General features: G+C 42.5%; 2 protein-coding genes across 2 annotated transcripts in view; one reads left to right on the plus strand and one right to left on the minus strand.

The window, feature by feature from the left end:
• GABRA5 (gamma-aminobutyric acid type A receptor subunit alpha5) overlaps positions 1-19,467 on the minus strand; it is a 96,124-nt gene that overhangs the window by 7,794 nt on the left and 68,863 nt on the right. Inside the window, exon 7 of the mRNA XM_075916457.1 lies at positions 11,316-11,459. Within this exon, the coding sequence (XP_075772572.1) occupies positions 11,316-11,459 (144 nt within the window). The remainder of the gene's footprint in view (positions 1-11,315; positions 11,460-19,467) is intronic.
• Positions 9,247-19,467, plus strand: part of GABRB3 (gamma-aminobutyric acid type A receptor subunit beta3) — a 282,050-nt gene continuing 271,829 nt past the window's right edge. The window contains exon 1 of the mRNA XM_006116094.4: positions 9,247-9,609. Within this exon, the coding sequence (XP_006116156.1) occupies positions 9,509-9,609 (101 nt within the window). The 5' untranslated portion in view covers positions 9,247-9,508. The remainder of the gene's footprint in view (positions 9,610-19,467) is intronic.

The following is a 19,467-nucleotide window of genomic DNA, read 5'->3' on the forward strand; positions in this document are numbered from 1 at the left end:
AAGTTGCCTTCATCTGCAAATCTGACACCTTTAATCAAGGTCTGAATGGGCCGCTACATTCAACACCCAAATGACATCAAAAGTATTGAGAACTTCCAGCCTACACTATTAGCCTCATTTAGCATGGACACTGTAAGGCTATGTCTAGACTGCTGCTTTTTATCAGAAAAAGGTATGCAAATTACACTCCATAATTTGCGTCTCTTTTTCAGATAGTTTTGTCGGAAGAGACTTTTCCAAAATTTTGCCCGCCTATGGTAGGCCAAATTTTGGGAAAACCTCCTCTTTCAGAAGGACCCTTCTTCCTCGTGGCATGAGGAAGACAGGGCTTCTGAAAGTGCGCGTCTGCTCAGTCACAAAAATGCCGGAAGAGGAGACGCGTTCCCTGAACATGGCAGATTTTTTCTGGGATACCTCGTATCCTGGAAAAACTCAGTAATCTAGACATAGCATAATTGACAAGGTTTTATCCTTCTTTTTCCCACCCCAGCCCATCTTTTTCTGTTACTTATTTATAACTCTGGCCCCCTTTTTCCATTCATCTGAAGAAGCAGGTTGTGCCCACAAAAGCTCATGATACTATCTACATAGTGCAGGACCATTTGCAGTTTTTTTTCCAGTTACAGACTAACACGGCCACCTCTCTAAGGGTACGTCTAGACTACATGCCTCTGTCGCCAGAGGCATGTAGATTAGGCTACCAGACATAGTAAAATGAAGCGGCGATTTAAATAATCGCCGCTTCATTTAAATTTACATGGCTGCCGCGCTGAGCTGACAAACAGCTGATCAGCTGTTTGTCGGCTCAGCACGATAGTCTGGACGCGTGGGTGTCGACCTCAAAGGTATTTGTTGACCACCCAGGTAAGCCTCCTGGGATGAGGTTTACCTGGGTGGTCAACAAATACCATTGATGTCGACACCCGCGCGTCCAGACTATCGCGCTGAGCCGACAAACAGCTGATCAGCTGTTTGTCGGCTCAGCACAGCAGCCATGTAAATTTAAATGAAGAGGCGATTATTTAAATCGCCGCTTCATTTTACTATGTCTGGTAGCCTAATCTACATGCCTCTGGTGACAGAGGCATGTAGTTTAGACATACCCTAAGACTCTCAATCTTAGGCATGCATACACAAACCTCCAATTACCTTCCAGGACACAAGAATCAAATCATCACCTTAAAAAAGATGGTTTTATTAAACAAAACAAAAAGATATTCTTGGATGCTAGATGTTTTAAAGCAATTGAGAAAAGAACAATTTAAAACACAGAGAAAATTCCAACCCTGGGATACAACTTAAAGTACAGTATATGGGTGGGGAGGGGGGAGACACAAACCAAACAAGAGCCTGATTGCATCTCAACAGACATATCCCTATCTACATATAATCTGTGCTTCAAGGTCCAGTCCATTTCCATGCCCAGCATTCTTTGTAGGCATGTTAGTTCTGCCTGGTTCAATTCATCTTGTTCCCCCAACTGGCTTAAAACTCACATAAAGAAGAACAGCAGGCAGGTATATCTTCCATTCAAATCTCAACACCTTCTCCCATTGGCTCTCCTGGTACCTACCCGTAGCTATACCCTTAGCTATCTGAGTTTAATCTTTTAGTCATTTAATGTTGGGATGTTCAGAAAAAGCCAGCACTCCTCCTGTCCATTACAGTTCTGGTTAAACAGTGGGGTCTGGAGCAGCTCCTTACCCACCATAGACTGGGGCTGCTCCAGCCCCACAGGGTCCACTGCAGACACGGGCACTTCAGCCAGGTTGGAACAACCCCTCTCTGCAGTGGGCCTGGGCATGCTGGAGTCAGGGGCTGCTCCAGCCGGATGACAGCAGCCCCCTCCTGTCCTCCTTTAATTGGTTAACTGGTTAAACATTACATTTAACTAGTTAATCAATTAAATGGGATTTTACTTCCCTACATTCTCCTAAAGGAGGCAAATGCTGTAAATACACAAATACTGGTGATTTCATTTATCAAATGAGAGAGCTAACGTGACTCCTCCAATCATTATACCATTTGGGATATTTTGCTTTCAAAGATTACATTTTGAGATTACTAGTGTTCCTGAAAATGACCCATAAAAGACGGCAGAGCTATTAGAGAACATAAATGGTGTAGTCCTTTTTATGGGCAACACATCAGTGGAGGAACATAACAACATCTTCAGTGAAGTCCTGAGCTAAACCAGAAAGTACTGACTCAAGTCATATAAAAGAAAGTATGTTTTCCAAAGTGATTTTTTGGAAACCATCTTGGGTGATAGCTACAAGGCTTTCCTGCAATGACAGAACCACTGAATGAACAATTAAAGGCCAATACTCCCTGGCTACGTCTACACTGGCCCCTTATTCGAAAGGGGCATGCTAATTTTCAACTTCAGAATAGGGAAATCCGCGGGGGATTTAAATATCCCCCGCGGGATTTAAATAAAGATGTCCGCCGCTTTTTTTCCGGCTTGGGGAAAAGCCGGAAAAAAGCGTCTAGACTGGCGCGATCCTCCGGAATAAAGCCCTTTTCCTACTTGAAAGTAGGAATAAGAGATCCTCCGGAAAAGGGCTTTATTCCGGAGGATCGCGCCAGTCTAGACGTTTTTTTCCTGCTTTTCCCCAAGCCGGAAAAAAAGCGGCGGACATCTTTATTTAAATCCCGCGGGGGATATTTAAATCCCCCGTGGATTTCCCTATTCTGATTTACCTGCTTTGCATGGCTTTTCCGGAATTTGGGGCCAGTGTAGACGTAGCCCAATAGAAATTGTCGATATCTTTAGTTTGTTCCAAAGACTAAACCATTTACTGAGCAAACTGTACAAAGTGCAGGTACAGAACTAGGAGAAAATATTCACTTATACCAGGGGTCGGTAGCCTTTTAGCGTATAGTCCATCAGGATAATCCAATGATGGACTGCAACTCATTTTGCAAACATTGATCATCCACAGGCACAGCACCCACAGCTCCTAGTGACCGCAGTTTGGCATTCGCAGCCAATGGGAGCTCAGGGAAGTGGTAGCTAGCCCATCCTTGCAGCCTGCTCTGCTTCCTGCAGCATATTACCCTGACAGACTGAGAGACAAAGATTGCTGACTGCTGACCTATACCAAACCAGCCAGAGACAGTGTTTGCGCACAGAAGCTACTCTAGTCACCAAGCCTTACCCCTTCTGGCCATATAGTTAAAAAACAGTATGAGTAACAGACAGATGTACCTTAAGAAAAGTATATTTGAAAAAAAGTGTTAGAAATTGTTAAAATGCAGAACAGAAAAAGAGGGTGACAAGATGGAAATTTAAACTGTGTTATAATGGAAAAACAAAAAAGTAGTCATGTAGCACTTTAAAGAATAACAAAATAGTTTATTAGGCAATGAACTTTCATGGGGCAGACCCACTTTTTCAGATCATATTCTGAATATGATCTGAAGAAGTGGGTCTGCCCCATGAAAGTGCTTCACCTAATAAACTATTTTGTTAGTCTTTAAAGTGCTACATGACTGCTTTTTTGTTTTTCCATGATTAGACTAAAACGGCTATCTCGCTGTGTTATAATGTTTTGTCACCAGGTGGCGCTGTTTGAAGATTACAGTAGCACATCTTCACTAATGTTGCAGCAAGGTTTTTTGGTTTTTGTTTAAACAAGTAAAGTTGTTGTTGCTAGTGTCTATTTTGCCTCTCTGTGACAATCTTGACATAGATCATGTGGGATCCTTCTCGTTTTGGCACATTAGACTCCAAATTCTCCTAGCTACACAAAGAACACGTCCAGCATCTCTGCTTGTATTAATACATTCCAGATCTCTTTGCATCCATCCCTGTGTCATTCCTGGAACCTGCTGATTTTTGGACTCAAGCCCCCAAAATGCACTGCCAAAACAGATAGCCATATCTCCTTTGCTCATATGCCAGACAAATCTAGCACCTGGAGAAAAGCAGTGGGGAAACTGTCACACTTCTTCCCTGAGGCTGTGTCTACACTGGCACCCTTTTCCGTAAAAGGGATGCTAATGAGACACTTCGGAATTGAAAATTCTGTGGGGGATTTAAATATCCCCCGCGGCACTTGCATGAACATGGCTGCCGCTTTTTTCCGGCTCGGGGTTTTCCCTGATCTGCACTGGCTGTTTATGTGTCTCCAGATAAATTTAAGGTCTTAACCTATAACTCCCTAAAAAGCTGAGGGCCAATCTACCTGAAAAAGTGTCTCAATCCAGGGGAAGACTTGTTTCTGGAGTCTCAGTTTCTTGGAAAAAAGGATCCAAGAAGTACACTGAGGAGAGGGACTCGCAGAAGGTCTGGTATAAAAACAAGTAGCACATTCCTAGAATGGGACAATTTCATATATACCCACTGATTTATGATAATCTCACACCAAGTATGCAGGATTTTTTGATGCTCTACATCTGGCTACATGTGCTCTCCATTTAGCAGGATTAGTTTGTGGACAGGGCCACAGATGGGCTGGATCCAGCAAGTGTTTGTGTACCAGCTACATGGTCTTTGTGTTGCTACTACACTGAGATGTATTGTAACCTGGATTTACTTGGTCAACTAAGGCTATGTCTAGACAGCAGGCTTCTTTGAGAAGAGATTTTTTCAAAACAACTTATTCCGAAAGTGTGTCAACAAAGCAAAAGCACATCGAAAAAGCAATCTGCTTTTTCAAAAGATAGCATCCATACAGAATGGAGACTACGAAAAAAGTGGCCTTTTTTCTGAAAAAATCTTCCCTTGCGTCTAGACTGCTGCTGCGTTCTTGGGAAAGTAAATTGAAAGAACGCAGTAGTTTTTTTGACCGCGGAAAAACTCATTTTATGAGGAAAAATGCTTTTTTCCAAACATGCTCTTTTGAAAAAAGGCACTATGTAATGCAAACTGTGCTTTTTCAAAAGAGAGCATCCAGACTGCCTGGGTGCTCTCTTTTGAAAAAGTGGCTTGCTTTTTCGAAAGTACTGGTTGTAGTCTAGACTCTCCTTTTCGAAAGTGTTTTTTTTTTAAAGTATCTTTTGAAAAAGCCTCTTTCGAAAGAGGCTTGCTGTCTAGATGTAGCGTAGCTCACATTTAAGCTGTGATTGCTCTGGACAGAGTGGCCACCGGGGCACCTGTGTTTTTTTTCTCTTTTCCTCTTTCCTCTTCTTTCAAAAGATCTCCCTCTTTCCCGTCCCCACACACCTTTTCCCAAAAGATCTATTTCTCATTGAAAGAGGTTTACCAGTGTTGGAAAACCCTCTCTGTTCTTTTGATTTATTTTTCAAAAAAACTCTGCAGAGTAGACATACCCAAAGAGTGGTCAAATAGTGTTGCCTACTTTGACAGTATGATTTGAGGAAGGGGCAAGGAACACAACAAAACCTGGTAGGAAGCAGCAGGCAGATAATAGTTTTTGTAGTGCTATGCAGAAAGTATGCATAGTGGCTGCTCCTTTTTAAAAAAAATTGCAAACTGCAAAAGCCAAGTTACTTGCTTTCATTTGTAAGGACAGTCATGGCTGATTCACATCCTATCATTTTTTTACATAGTATTGAGCCATTGGTCCCACCATGGTCACTCCACAGATTCCAGCTCTGTCCACTGTTCATTTTTCCAGTAAGTACCTCTCCACTTTCTCCCACGCTGCCTGATAATGTGTGTGTTATCCCTTCGTTCCTCCTTGTGGCCCAATGTGGCACTGCAAGTATGCCTCAACTTTTCCCCAAATTTAGGCAGCATTAATTTCACTTTACCATCTTGAGGAGATCGGGGTGGGAGCTGGGGGGAGGGGAAGTAGCTGCTGGTTCCAGCCTGGAATTTGCATTTGCATCCATGAAATTTGCATTTTTCTCTCAGCCACCATGCCTGCAAAAATCTCAGCTGGGGTGGGTAGGTGACCACGACTTTTGTGCTGCCTGGTGTTGTCTCGTTGTTACTTTGTGCCCATCCCAGACATTTATTTTGTTCACCTGCTGCTGCCTCTTGTATTATGCAAAAATGACATTCTGGCCACACTAAAGTCAATGGCAAAACTCGACTGAATGCCGCAGCACCAGGATTTCTCTCTTAGATTTAAGCTCTTTGGAACAAGACCTCATTTTGGTTATATATCTATGCAGAGTCTGTCACTGTAGGATGCCATTCTCAGCATCAGTAATCCTAAGACACTGTTAATAATACAGAAGAAATGGAGCTGCTGCATTTCTTCTGCACTTACTTGGTAATATTTTTGGTCCCAGATTGAAAACTGAGCTGGATCCAGGTGTTAGGCTGTGTGATTTTGTGCTGCTGCTGAGTCAAGTTGCAGGTCTACATCGGTGGGCCCCAAACTTTTTAGTTAAGCAACCAAACAACTGCATATTGTCTTTTTTTTTGGGTGGGGGTGACCCATTCAGAATCTAAATTGGGGTGGTGGGGCAAAATCATAGACCAAAGTCCTCCTCTGCCACCTTCTCTTCATCTTGCCAAGGGGACACTGACCATCCACAGCAGCATCCTCTATCCTGGCACCACAGCTCTAATCTCAGAGTGGTGCAGAGGGAATGCCCCAAGGTGTGGGGGGCTGTTATGTGAAGAGTTAGCCCTGCACTCAGCCCACAGTGAAGACTCCTTTCAATGCAGGGATGGGCTCCCTGCTCTTGGAGGCTCCCTGCTCTTGGAGGTTCCACCTGGCAAAGGAGGTCACAGCACCAGTCCATCATGATGACAAGGAGCAGCTTGGAGAAATGTCAGTGGCGTTGTGACCTGCCCATTCAGTTGCAGTGTCACTCAGATTTGGCCTACGCAACCCCTTGCAGCATCACTCAGGAATGACCTGTTTCTCTGACATGACAAGAATAGTCAGGTCAAATTTGATAGCAGTTAAAAATGGTGCAAAAGCAGGAGGGTGCTGAGCTAAAGCCCGTGGGACAGAAGCCATTTGTGCAGTGTAAATGCTGAGCAGGCTAACTATCCAACTTCCCTGCCCCTGGGTCTCTCCTCCACACTGATCCTGTGATCCATTGACATCCTTTCCATGATGCAGCCCATCCTTTGAGAAGCATTGACCTAGATATGTTGATAGAGTGTGAGTTGCTACATTAAAAAAAAGAATTAGACAACAGAATTTTGGAGAAAGAATATGGCTAAAAATGGGCATGCTCCAGTAAGATCCAGATACTATATCTGTGTTTTTCATATGCTCTTAGGCTGGATACATCAAGGTCTACTTTATCAGTCGTGGAATGGTGGCTACACTTGTAGGCTGAGACCCTGGGTGAAATAAAATGCGAGATTCTGGCAGAATCCAGGTATGTCAAATCTGTATTGTTGTGTCACTTTAAACCAGACTATACATAAAATCATAAAATCACAGAACTGAAAGGAACCTCGAGAGGTCATTAAGTACAGTTGCCTGCACTCATGGCAGGACCAAGCACCATGTAGACCTTCCTTGACAGGTGTTGGTCTAATGTGTTCTTAAACATCTCCAGTATGGAGATTCCACAAGCTCCCTTGGCAATTTATTCCACCCTAGCAAACAATTTTTCTTAAACTTCCATTGGCAATTGAAGCCCATTTCTTCTTGTCCTATCATCAGAGGTTAAGGAGAATATTTTTCTCCCTCCTCCTTGTAACACCCTTTTAGGTACTTGAAAACTGTTATCATGTCCCCTCTCAGGCTATGTCTAGACTACGGGGGTATTCCGGGATACTGGAGGTATCCTGGAATAACTCTGCTGCATCCAGGGAACACGTCTGCTCTTCTAGGTTTTTTTTTTTTTTTTTTTTTTTAAGGAAGAGCAGACATGCTATTTCGGAAGCTCTGTCTTCCGCATGCCACAAGGAAGAAGGGCTCTTCCAAAAAAGGAGGATTTTCTGAAATTTGGCCCAGTGTAGACAGGCCAAATTTCAGAAACGCCTCTTCCTACAAAACTATCTGAAAAAGGTACGCAAATTGTGGAGTGCAATTTTCGTACCTTTTTCCCGATGAAGCATTGTAATCTAGACATAGCCTCAGTTTTCTCTTTTCCAGATTAAACAAATCCAGTTCTTCAGTGTTCCCTCATAGGTCATATTTTCTAGACCTTTAATCATTTTTGTTGTTCTCCTTTGGACTTTTTTCAGTGTGTCTACATCTTTGCTGAAATGTGACACCCAGAACTGGAAACAATACTCCAGATGAGGCCTAATTAGTGTGTAGTGGAGAAGAATAATTGATTGATTTACACCACTTCTGCTAATGCATCCCAGAATGATGGTTCCTTTTTTTTGCACAGGGTCACACTGCTGACTCATTTTTTAGCTTGTAGTCCACTATAACACCCAGATCCTTTTCTTCAGTACTCCTTTTTTGCCTCAGGATACACAAAGATCTGTAATTTTTTTATATAGATGGAACAGCTAGCTGTGTTCTATATTGGAATTTGGGGGTGAGTAGAGAAACTGGCAAATTCCAGCACATTATATATTTTGGATCAGGATTTTTGTAGCAGTGTGGTGCTGCATTATGAAGAAATCCAAGATCTTTGGTGCAATGAAAGGGGCTGGACTTGTTCCAAATATCTTCTCTATGTAGGCAGTGCAGGGATATTTTGACACATACAAATGGCTGGATGTATTCTTTATGTATGAAGTGGAAGTACTGGGGCTTTGTTCTGTTTTTTTGCAACACTGTTCCATGGGAGATTTTTGTGGCATATGTGTTCCCTACATAGCCAGTAGAATTTGGGGGCTTGAGGGCAAAGATTAGCAGTCTCAGAGTTTTTGAAGCATGCCAATGCTAAAATGTGCCAGATTCCATGATTTTTTGGTGCAGTCTAAGTATCAGAGAATCTTTTTTGTTCAGGTAGTACGTGGGGAGCTGGATGCAAAAATCAGTAGCATACAGTAAGACAGATTTTACTTATTTCTAAAAAGCATCAACTTGAAATGATAGCATCAAGAATGTGCAAAACTTGAATATATACAAATATTTCCCTTGGGCTGTTGAAAGGGCTGTACAGTATTTTGACATGTGGCGCAAAATATATCCAAAGTATCCAGACTGTTGGTTTGTGCAATATTCTTTCTTCCTTGCCCCGCACATTCTACAATTCTGTACAAAGGAGAAATGTCTTAAGCATCCGATCACAAGTAACCCTGATTACCAGCCTACAGAGAGCTTGATGAAGTACAGAAAATCCATCACTGACTGATGCTTTCCCTGTGTAAAATCGGATTTTTGTATTTTGCTAATCCCTGGTTACAATCTGTGTCCTGCTCTTTGTGATCCGCCCTGCAATCAGAATCCAGTCTGCCCAGATGCAACCTGGGACATTAAAATATCCTGGATGTTGGAAAACAGTAATTTATTAGCCTAATCTTAGGAAAAGAAGGGGAGGTGATTTTGGGGCACATTTTTTTTGATCCTTCTAAGGTTTCTGCTATTTCCGGAGGTTGAGGAGTGCAAGCTACCTTCAGCGGCAAAGCTGAGACGTGGAAGTGGCCCCAAGCTGACACCCTGGAGAGTCTGCTTGGGACTGTTTTATTTCTCCTGGGATCAGGGAGAGTTTCTAGGAGATGCTCCCATACATCCCCTGGATCTTTTTCTTGGCAGTGTTGAAGGCAAAAGGCGAGCTGCCCTTCATTGCAGAAAACAATGCAGCTATGATGGTGAACTGGTAAGGAAACATGTCTTTGTTCTTTAATGGGAGGCAGCTTGTTTTCTCCATGAGGCTCTTTGCTGCTAGGGTAGCAACTGTGATTATTTCAACATGCATATCCTGGCTGCTGAGTCTTTTGGTTTATTTAGCAACTGCTTTATGGATATGGAAGGGCTTGAGAACGGTTAGAACTTGCAGGCAAGTGAAGGATAACTTTGGTTTGCGATTGCCTTGCACTATGCAGAGGAAGATTGCTCTTCTTCTGGGATTGTTTGGGGAGTAAATAGTAAGCCTAGCTGGACTCAAGATGAGTCCCACCTTCCACAGGGCTATTTGTTTGTTTGTCTAATTTTGAATAGAGAACTTCTCATTCCTTAAACCACCCTACCAACTTTTGTGGGGGGAAGGGGAGGGAGAGGACTGTGCGCACACTGAAGTGTCCTAAATATCCCTTCCATGGAGAGAAACAGGTTACCAGTCTGGTTTACACCTTCTCCTCGGGGTCTCAAATTAGACCTCAGAGCCTGTCGTTTTTAGCCAATGAAAGGAGGTGCCAGGTCCTCACAATAAACACACCTTGGTGCTTTACTAGTGTTCCTTTCTGCCCAGCTCACTGCTCAAATCTGTATTCTAAAAGTTCCCTGTGAATAAAGCCACGCGTGTGGGGAGAACTGGTTTTGTTTAAAGGCAGGACACTTTCAGTTCCAATCATAGGAGCCCTTCTACTCTACTCCATTAATTCCCTCAAGACAAGTGTATTATATAACCTATTAAAGCCTCTGTGCTGCAGAACCCAAGTAACTGTCAGGGCTGGTCGGAATTCACCCTCCCAGGTGCCCCCCCTCCTCTTCCATCAGAGCACAGGGCTGCCCTGACATGGAAGCCTTAAACAGGAGGTGGGGGAGAGAAGGGAGGGGGCTCACGTGGGTGGCTGGGCTGGGATTAAAGCTTCTTTGCCTCTCTAATGCTGCCACATCTGGCGCCTCCACTTCCAGTTACGGAGGAAATGGGAATCCTTGGGGTTAGCACCTCCTCTCCGGCCACGTGGAGTCCCCGACACGCTGCAAAGCCCAACAACAGCTGCCACCTTCCCTCTTCCCCTCCCCCAAATGCTTTCATCAAGTGAATCACTATAAACCTAGGGATTGGTGCACAGCTCACGGATAGGCAGTGTTTATCTCCCAGGGCTGTTCCTCCAGCAGGGAAATAAGCCAACAATAATGCTAGGATATCAGCAAATACAGTAGGGCCTCAGAGTGAGGAACACCTCCAGAGCAGAAGTTGTTTGTAACTTGGAAGTGTTCTTAACCCTGAACAAAATGTTATGGTTGTTCTTTCAAATGTTTGCAAGGGTAAATTGACTTAAGATAGCTTTGAAACACTACTACACAGGAAAAAAATGTTGCTTTCCTTTATATGTTTAGTAGTTTATGTTTAGCATGGTACTGTGCTGTATTTGTTGTTTGTTTGATTGTTTGTTTGGTTGGTTTTGGCCTGTATTGCTGCCTGATGGCATAGAACCAATTCCAAATGAGGTGTGTGGTTAACTGGTCAGGTTGTAGGTCTGGTGCTCGTAACCCTCAGGTGCTACTGTGCAGTTGCCTAGTGCTGATATGCATCTCCCTATTGCCCCCATCAAAGAGCCAGGAGTCTGTAAGCATCTCCCCACTGAACCTCATTTTCCCCTGAGCAACTGTGTGGTGGAAAGATGCATTTTACCACACCTGTACTGGTACTGATGTTTTCAGTTCCTACAGTCTGGCCCATCAGATGATACTGGTTAAGTCGTGACCCATCTTCTGCAACAACCACAGATGTAGTGGTGCTATTAGTCCAGACATAGACCACTTCAGAATTGGGATAAGCATCTGTTAATAGAAATAAAGATGAGAAGTCAAAACAGAGATTAATTTCCTAGTGGACTCTTAAATTATATAGTTTTGGGAAGAGGAGGGGGTAAAAGAGAGGAGTGACAGTGGGTAAGAGAAACAAATAAAGATGATATAACAATGTTCCCATATGTCCAGCTTTCAAAGTATTAGGTTGAAGCCTACTCGTATAACAGATGTGTGGGATGGTGTGTAAAGGGGATGGAACAGTGGAGTTACAAATATAATCCTTTAGGGCCATTTGATTTAGGAGAGATTTTTCACTGGAAGAGTGAAATGTGCAGGAACTGGTGTGGGAGTGTGCAGGCTGGTGTATATGCCTGAGAGGGGTTGGTGAGTGTGTACACGGGAGGTGGGAGGCTGATGTTTCTGTATGTGTGTGTGTAGAAGGTTGCTCTGTGTGTGTGTGTGTGTGTGTGTGTGTGTGTGTGTGCGTGTGTGTGTGTATTTGATATGATTTCTCTGTGCCTCTATGTTCTTTTGGAGGTCCCGGGAATCAAAGAGAATGGTAGAGTTGCCAACTACATTAATTTATTGTGAATCTCACCATATTTTGTATTTTTTTTCAAGCCCCAGCACCTGGATCATATTACTATACAAGAACTTCAGATTTCACATTTAAATAAAAGTTTCAAGCCTTTGTGGTTGTAAAGGAAAGCTTGAAAACAACATCAGTAAAGTCTTAAAAAGCAGGAGATTTTTAAACAAAGACTGACTTTTAAGAAAATCTTATTATTTTGGACTTAAGTGTCTTACAATTTTTGAATGCTTGGGGGTGGCAATGGGGTTGCAATGAACCACAGACCATTTTACTAAATTATCTGGAAAAACTATTGACCAGGGCCCCAATTTCCTTGCAAAGAGAATGCAAATTGCAGGTGTGATGGACAAAAAAATGCTTGGTAATAATGTAAGAATATTTATATGAAACTTAATATAAACACAGATTCATGTTGGACTAGAGAAATGTTTATTATAGTGTCACCTTCAGTAGGGTCTGTGCAGGGTTGCAGCACAATAGCTGGATATTTTAAGACTATTCAGGCACATACTTGAACATAGGTCCCAGAACTAGGAGTGTGGGGAATGGAAAGGGAGGTGCTGCAGCACCCCCCTCATTTGATGTGGTTTCCATTATACACTGGATTTCCAGTTTGGTTCAGTGGCTCTCAGCACCCCCCACTATAAAAATTGTTCCAGCACCCTTGCACTTGAAAGATAACGGGCAAATTGTTAGCTAGCACTAAGGGTTCTCTATTCTGTTTTCAATAAGTTGTAAACCTGTTTTTTCTAAAGCTGGTAGCCTGTCTTTGAAAGCAGGAGCCCAGAGAAGGACTTAGGGATCATTGCTAAGGCTAAGATTTTATCATCCTATTTTCAGTAAAAGTCACAGACTGCTCACGGGCAACAAAGAAAAATGTATGAAGCCCACCACTTGTCCTCAACTGTTACTAAAAATGTATGTGGTAAAATGAAGAGCACCTGATCCCTACCCTGCTCTTGGTGTCCCTGGCTTGGAACCCCCACTGCCTGCAGTAGTTCAGAGCTGCTGGGTCCTCTGCTACCCACAGCAGCTGAGAGTTGTGGGGCACCCCCACAGCTTGCAGTGGCTGGGAGCTATAGCACAGAGGGGCAGTGGGGTCCCATAGGCTCTGAGCCACTGCAGGCAGAGGGGAGACCTTGGGAGGGAACGCCACTCCAAGCATCTGAGGGCTAAAGTAATGGAGGTCTCTGGAAGTGAGGGATTCCATGACTTCTGTGACCTCTGCAACAAAATGATAGTCTTAATCATTGTTCAAAATCTCTCAAACAAGAGTGCTCAGTGAAATCATGTCGCAAAAAGGGCTCATAATCCTTGGCTGTATAAAAAGGGGAATACCAGACAGAAGTAGGGAAGAAATACTGTCTCACATGCAGCATTGCTGAGACTGCTACTGGAATACTGTATCCCATTCTAGAGACCATTCTTCAAGAATATGGGCTAGGAGCTTGCTCCATCCACTCTACTCATCTACTTCCTTTTGGGGGAGGCATGTAGCCTCATTGACCGAACATTGGCCCAGGACTGAGAACACTGGGTTCTATTTCCAGATTTGTCACTGGCCTTCAGGATGACCTTGTGGAAGTCACTTCACCTCACCTCAGTTTCCTCATCTGCAAATACCTAAAATGGTGTTACAAGGAGGAGGGAGAAAATTTGTTCTCCTTGGCCTCTGAGGATAGAACAAGAAGCAATGGGCTTAAGTTGCAGCAAGGGAGGTTTAGGTTGGACATTAGGAAAAAATTCCTAACTTGGGGTGGTTAAACACTTGATTAAATTGCCTAGGGAGGTGGTGGAATTTCCATCACTGGAGATATTTAAAAGCAAGTTGGATAGACATCTATCAGGATGATCTAGACAGTGCTTGATCCTGCTGTGTGATGACCTCTCAAGGTCCCTTCCAGTTCTAGTATTATATGATTCTGTGGTGAATATAGTGACCTCCATTGTGAAGTGTCTGGAGATCTACAGATGGAAAAAGCCCTATATAAAAGCAAGGTGTTTTATTAATTATCATTTTTGTGGTTGTTGTTGTTGTTGTTGTTGTTGAAATAGTAAAGGGTTCAAAGAAAGGCCACAAGAATGGCCCAAGGCATCTGATGTGAGGCTTAAGGAGCTTGAACTTACTGAAGACAAGGTTGAAAAGTGTCTTGGTCGCTGTGTACAGATACTGATCCATGGAAAGTGATCTGAAAGTAGGGGATTTTCAACTTCTCTGAGAAGGGCATAACAAGATTATGTCTGGAAGTTAAAATTAGAAAAAAATCAACCTTGAAATAACACACGATTTCTTAGAGGAGAGGGTAATTAAATTCAGCAACAGATTACCAGGGGAGGGGCTGGACTCACCATCGCTTGGAGTGTTTAAGACATGACATATACCTTAATACAAACTTTCAGCTTGTTTCTGGAAGACGTTCTGCAGCCTCTGTCAGTGGGAGGCAGGGGGAAGTTCAGGCTGGCAGATCAAGGTAGTCCCTTGTGTCTTTGGAAGCTGTAATTCTATAGTTTCTCCCTTCCTTCATGGAGGAGGGGAAGAATAGGAATATCTCTGTTGCCCTTGATATACTCATAATGCTTGCAGCTTTGTACAAAGTCAATGACTATAAGCAAGTCTCATGTTTCAGGGCTTCAAGGGTCAGGAAGGAATTCCCTCCTCCCTCCTCACCCTATCCCAGTGCACAGTTGACCAGATGCATTCTGGGTTTGTTTGGGTTTTTTTCTGCCTTCCTCTGAAGCATCAGGGATTGGCCACAGATGGAAACAGGAAACCAAACGGCGTAGATGAATGCTCTGAGGTGGTACAAAGAATCTTCCTTCTGAGGTGCCAGACTCACATGACTTGCTCACATGTCCAAGGTTAAACTCCTCATCAGATTTGGGTCAGAAAGGAATTTTCCTACATGTCAGATTGGTGGGAGATGTTGGCACATTTTGCCTTCCTTTGCAGCATGGGGCATGGTTTATCTGCTGGGATAAACTAGACATAGAACACCTAGTCAATTCGCTCCCACTGTAGGGGCCTTGGGCATTGGTGGCATATTGGTCACTCCTGTTCTCTGTCTCTGGCACACAGCACTAAACTCTGAACTCAATATAGCTGAAATAGAAAGGCTTGTGATATACAAGACGTCAGACTACATGATGTAATGGTGGCCTTAAACTATGAAAGTATGAGATCAAAAAGGGCACTGAAGAGTTAAAAAAGCAGTCTCTGGAGAAGAAAGAGGGTCAGTTGTCAAAAGCATCTCAACTGACACAGACAGAGCTTCTGTGGAGGGAATCTGAAGGAGCTGGCAACTCTTATGGAAAGGCTGGCATGCTACAGACTCCTTTAAGCCTTAAGGCAGCTGTCTGGTTACTGGTTACCACTGCCATTGCTTCTGGAGAGGACAGAATTGTTGGGCCTGCTGAGGTAATCACAGATGATGTATATCGGTCTGCAGCTTGGGACAGCACTAAGATTGGGGGGGGATCATATGATTCCATCCCAACAGAAATTATTCCTCCAGGTCTCGGACCTGAGCTCTTTTGCAAAAAGGCATTCTTCCTCATAGAATGAGGAATACTTATGCCAGAAAAACCCTCTGTTCTTTCGATATTTTTTCACAAAAACATGCTTGAGGTGTGGACGCTCCACAAGTTTTTTTTCCGAAAACGGCCGTTTTTCTGAAAAAACTCTGTGGGGTAGACATAGCCTCAAAATACATTCAACCAAAACTGACAATCCTATTCAGGAGCCCAATTCCTGAGCTCAGAAGTGCTGTTGTTCAAGGAAGTGTGATGGCAGATCAGCTGAAGTTGTATGGAAAAGTCTTATGTTCTTAAATACAGAGATGCTTGCTCTTCAGTGCAAAGCAGCAAAGAGGAAGCTGATGTATGCTGGAGACATTCCAGGCTCTAAAAAGCTTTGTTAATATATTGCCACCAAACTGAATAAAGATTTGTGTGATTTTCTGACCTCCAGAGAAATCACTCCCCTCTAGAAATACTGCTAAGTCATCCCTTTTATGGATGATTTTACCCCAGAGCTCATAAAAAATATGAGGATCGATCTTTTTCTTTTTCTTTGCAATACCCCAAATTACAGGAAGTGTCAAGGGCCTTTTTTGCTTCTTCTTCTTTTAGTAAAAAAGACTAGGGGAGTTTATCTCACTATCTCCTCCCTACAGGATTTTTATTCCCCTATTTGAGGTTATACACTGTGTTCTAAAAATACAAACCAAAAAGTGAAATCCTTGCCAGCTGCATGGAAACTTTTTAAAGACCCAGTAATAGAGGTTCAACTACAATTTATACCCCAAATTAAAAAAAAACATAGAGAGCCAAAAAAAGTGCCAATGTTGCTAAAAAGCAAAGTAAAAGAAGCAGCAGAGTTAAATCCTAATGAGGAAAATAGAAATAAGCATTAACTCTGGCAAGTGAAGTGTAAAAATATAATTAGGAAGGCAAAAAAAGGAATTTTAAGAGCAGCTTGCAAAAGACTTAAAAATAATAGCAACCTCCCCCCCCCCCCACAAACCTTTAAGTACATGAGAAGCATAAAGCCTACTAATCAACCAGTGGGGGGAAGCATTTAAGGATGATAGCAAAAACTAAATGATTTTTTTGGCATTGGTCTTCATGGCTCAGGATGTGAGGGAGATTCCCAAACCTATCCTATTCTTTTTAGATGACAAATCTGAGGAATTGTTCCGGACTGAGGTGTCATTAGAGGAGGTTTTGGAACAAATTGGTAAACTAACCTGTAACATGTCACAAGAACTAAATGGTATTCTCCCAAAAGTTCTGAAGGAACTCAAATGTGAAATTGCAAAATGGCTAACTATGATTTGTAAACGGTAACATATCATCTAAATCAGCTTTTGTACCAATGACTGGAGGATAGCTAATCCAATGCTAATTTTTAAAAAAGGGGCTCCAGATGTGATCTCCATAATTACAGGCTAGTAAATCTGACTTCAGTACTCAGGAAACTGGTTGAAACTAGTAAAGAAAAGAATCGTTAGACACACATATGAACATAATTTGTTGAGGAAGAGTCAACATGGTTTTTGTAAAGGAAAATCACACCTCACCGATCTACTAGAATTCTTTGAGGGGGTCAACAAACATGTGGACAAAAGAAAATCCAGTGAATAATGTGTACTTAGATTTTTTCAGAATGACTTTGACAAGGTTCCTCACCAAAGAACCTTAAGTAAAGTAACCTGTCATGGGATAAGAGGGAAAGTAATTTCGTGGATTGATAACGGTTAAAAGATAGGAAACAAAAGATAGGAATAAATGGTCAGTTTTCAGAATGGAGAGAGGTAAATAAAGGTGTCTTCCAGGGATCTGTTCTGGGACAAGTCCTATTCTACACCTTCATAAATGACCTGGAGAAAGGGATAAAGAGTGAGGTGGCAAAATTTGCAAATCATACAAAATTACTCCAGATAGTTAAGTCCAAAGCAGACTACGGAGAGCTTCAAAAGGAATCTCACAAAGCTGAGTGACTGAGCAACAAAATGGCAGATGAAATTCAGTGTTGATAAATGCAAAGATATGCTCATTGGTAAATATAATCCCATTTATATATATAAAATTATACGGTATAATTTAACTCTTATAACTCAAGAAGGGGATCATGGAGTCTTTGTGGATAGTTCTCTGAAAACATCCATTCAAAGTGCACTGGTATTCAAAAAAGCTAACAGAATGTTGGGAAACATTAAGAAAGGAATAGATAATAAGATAAGAAATATGTTATTACCGCTATATAAATTCATGGTATGCCTTCATCTTGAATAGTGCATGCAGACGTGGTTGCCTCATCTCAGAAAAGATATATTGTAAGTGGAAAAGGTACAGAAAAGGACAACACAATTATAAGGGATATGGTACAGCTTCCATATGAGAAGAGATTAAAAAGATTGGGATTTTTCAGCTTGGAAAAGAGACATTGCAGGGGGCAGGGCCGGCTTTAGGAAGTGCGGAGCCCAACTCAAACAATTTTGACGGGGCCCCACAGCAATTTTGGTTGAGAAAAAAAAAACAGCACACAAAAAATCCCCTGCCAACAAGCACACCCCCCTCTCCCACGGCACAGGAAAATCCTGCACTAAACTCACACCTCCTGCAGCGCAGGCAGCCAACGCACTCCTCCTCCAGGGCCAATGGTCCCTCCTGCAGTGCACCCGCCCAGCACACTTCCGGGTTCAAGTCGCGGGGCCCCTTTAGGCGCGGTGCCCGATTCGGGGGAATTGGGTGAACTGGCCTAAAGCCGGCCGTGGCAGGGAAGATATTATAGAGGTCTATAAAATCATGACTGGTGTGAAGAAAGTAAATAAGGAAGTGTTTACTCCTCATAACACATGAAATAGTAGTCACCAAATGTAATGAAGAGGCAGAAGATTTAAAAAAAACAAAACAAGTATTTCTTCATACAACATGCAGCCCACCTGTAGACCCTTTGCCAGAGGATGTTGTGAAGACCCAAGGCTATAACAGGGTTAAAAAAAGAACTAGATAAATTCATGGAGGATAAATTCATCAATGGCTAATAGCCAGGATGGGTAGGAATGGTGTCCCTAGCCTCTGTTTGCCAGAAGCTGGGACTAGACAATAGGAGATGGATTACTTGATGGTTACCTGTTCTGTTCTTTCTCTCTGTGGCACTTGGCATTGTTCTTTGTTGGAAGGCAGGATATTGGGCTAGATGGATCTTTTGTCTGACCTAGTATGGCTGATCTTATGTTCTTTTGTTCTTATATAGATGCAGTGACTTCCTGAATATGTATATAGTCTATAAGAAATAGCTCTGAGACGTGTGAAATGTCCATGTATACAAATGGGGTGTCAACATTGTTGATTATATCACTTTGGGTAATTTTAGAAGACACATTTTGTTAATATATGCTTGACCCACAATCACAAACTTCCTCCGTCTGTTGTTCAAGCATCCTCCTTGACAATTTATGAAATGCAGTTATGCAGTGTCAGATTGAAATTTGTGGTGTGGGGGTAGTCTCAGATAAAATCAATGTAATATCAAGATAAAGCAGGCTATAATATACCAGTTATCATAATGAACGCCACAACAATCTGTTTTTCTATTTAAAATAACGTTCCGTAAGGTTTCCAATCTGCCCTGCTGAAGTGCTTAAACAGGAAGTTAAAACAACCTTGTGTGTAGCTACGAGAAAGGCTTTCCATTTGACAGATAAAACAAATGCTAGATCTCGGTTCAGTCTTTTCCATGCTTCACCCCCTACCTCCAGGAAAAAGGTTTCTAGTAAAGTAAGGGAGGCAATTTTTAATGGGTGGATATCACTGATGGTGAAGTGGGAGAGAGGCTGGGAAACTTGAGGGTTGTGTATTTGATCTGCAGACAAAATGTGGCACATGTGGTGGTGTGATTCAAAGCCAATAAACCACTTGTCTTTTAAAATATACATCATATAT

Source organism: Pelodiscus sinensis, chromosome 1 (genome assembly GCF_049634645.1).
Source record: "Pelodiscus sinensis isolate JC-2024 chromosome 1, ASM4963464v1, whole genome shotgun sequence".
NCBI classification, from domain to species: Eukaryota; Metazoa; Chordata; order Testudines; family Trionychidae; genus Pelodiscus; species Pelodiscus sinensis.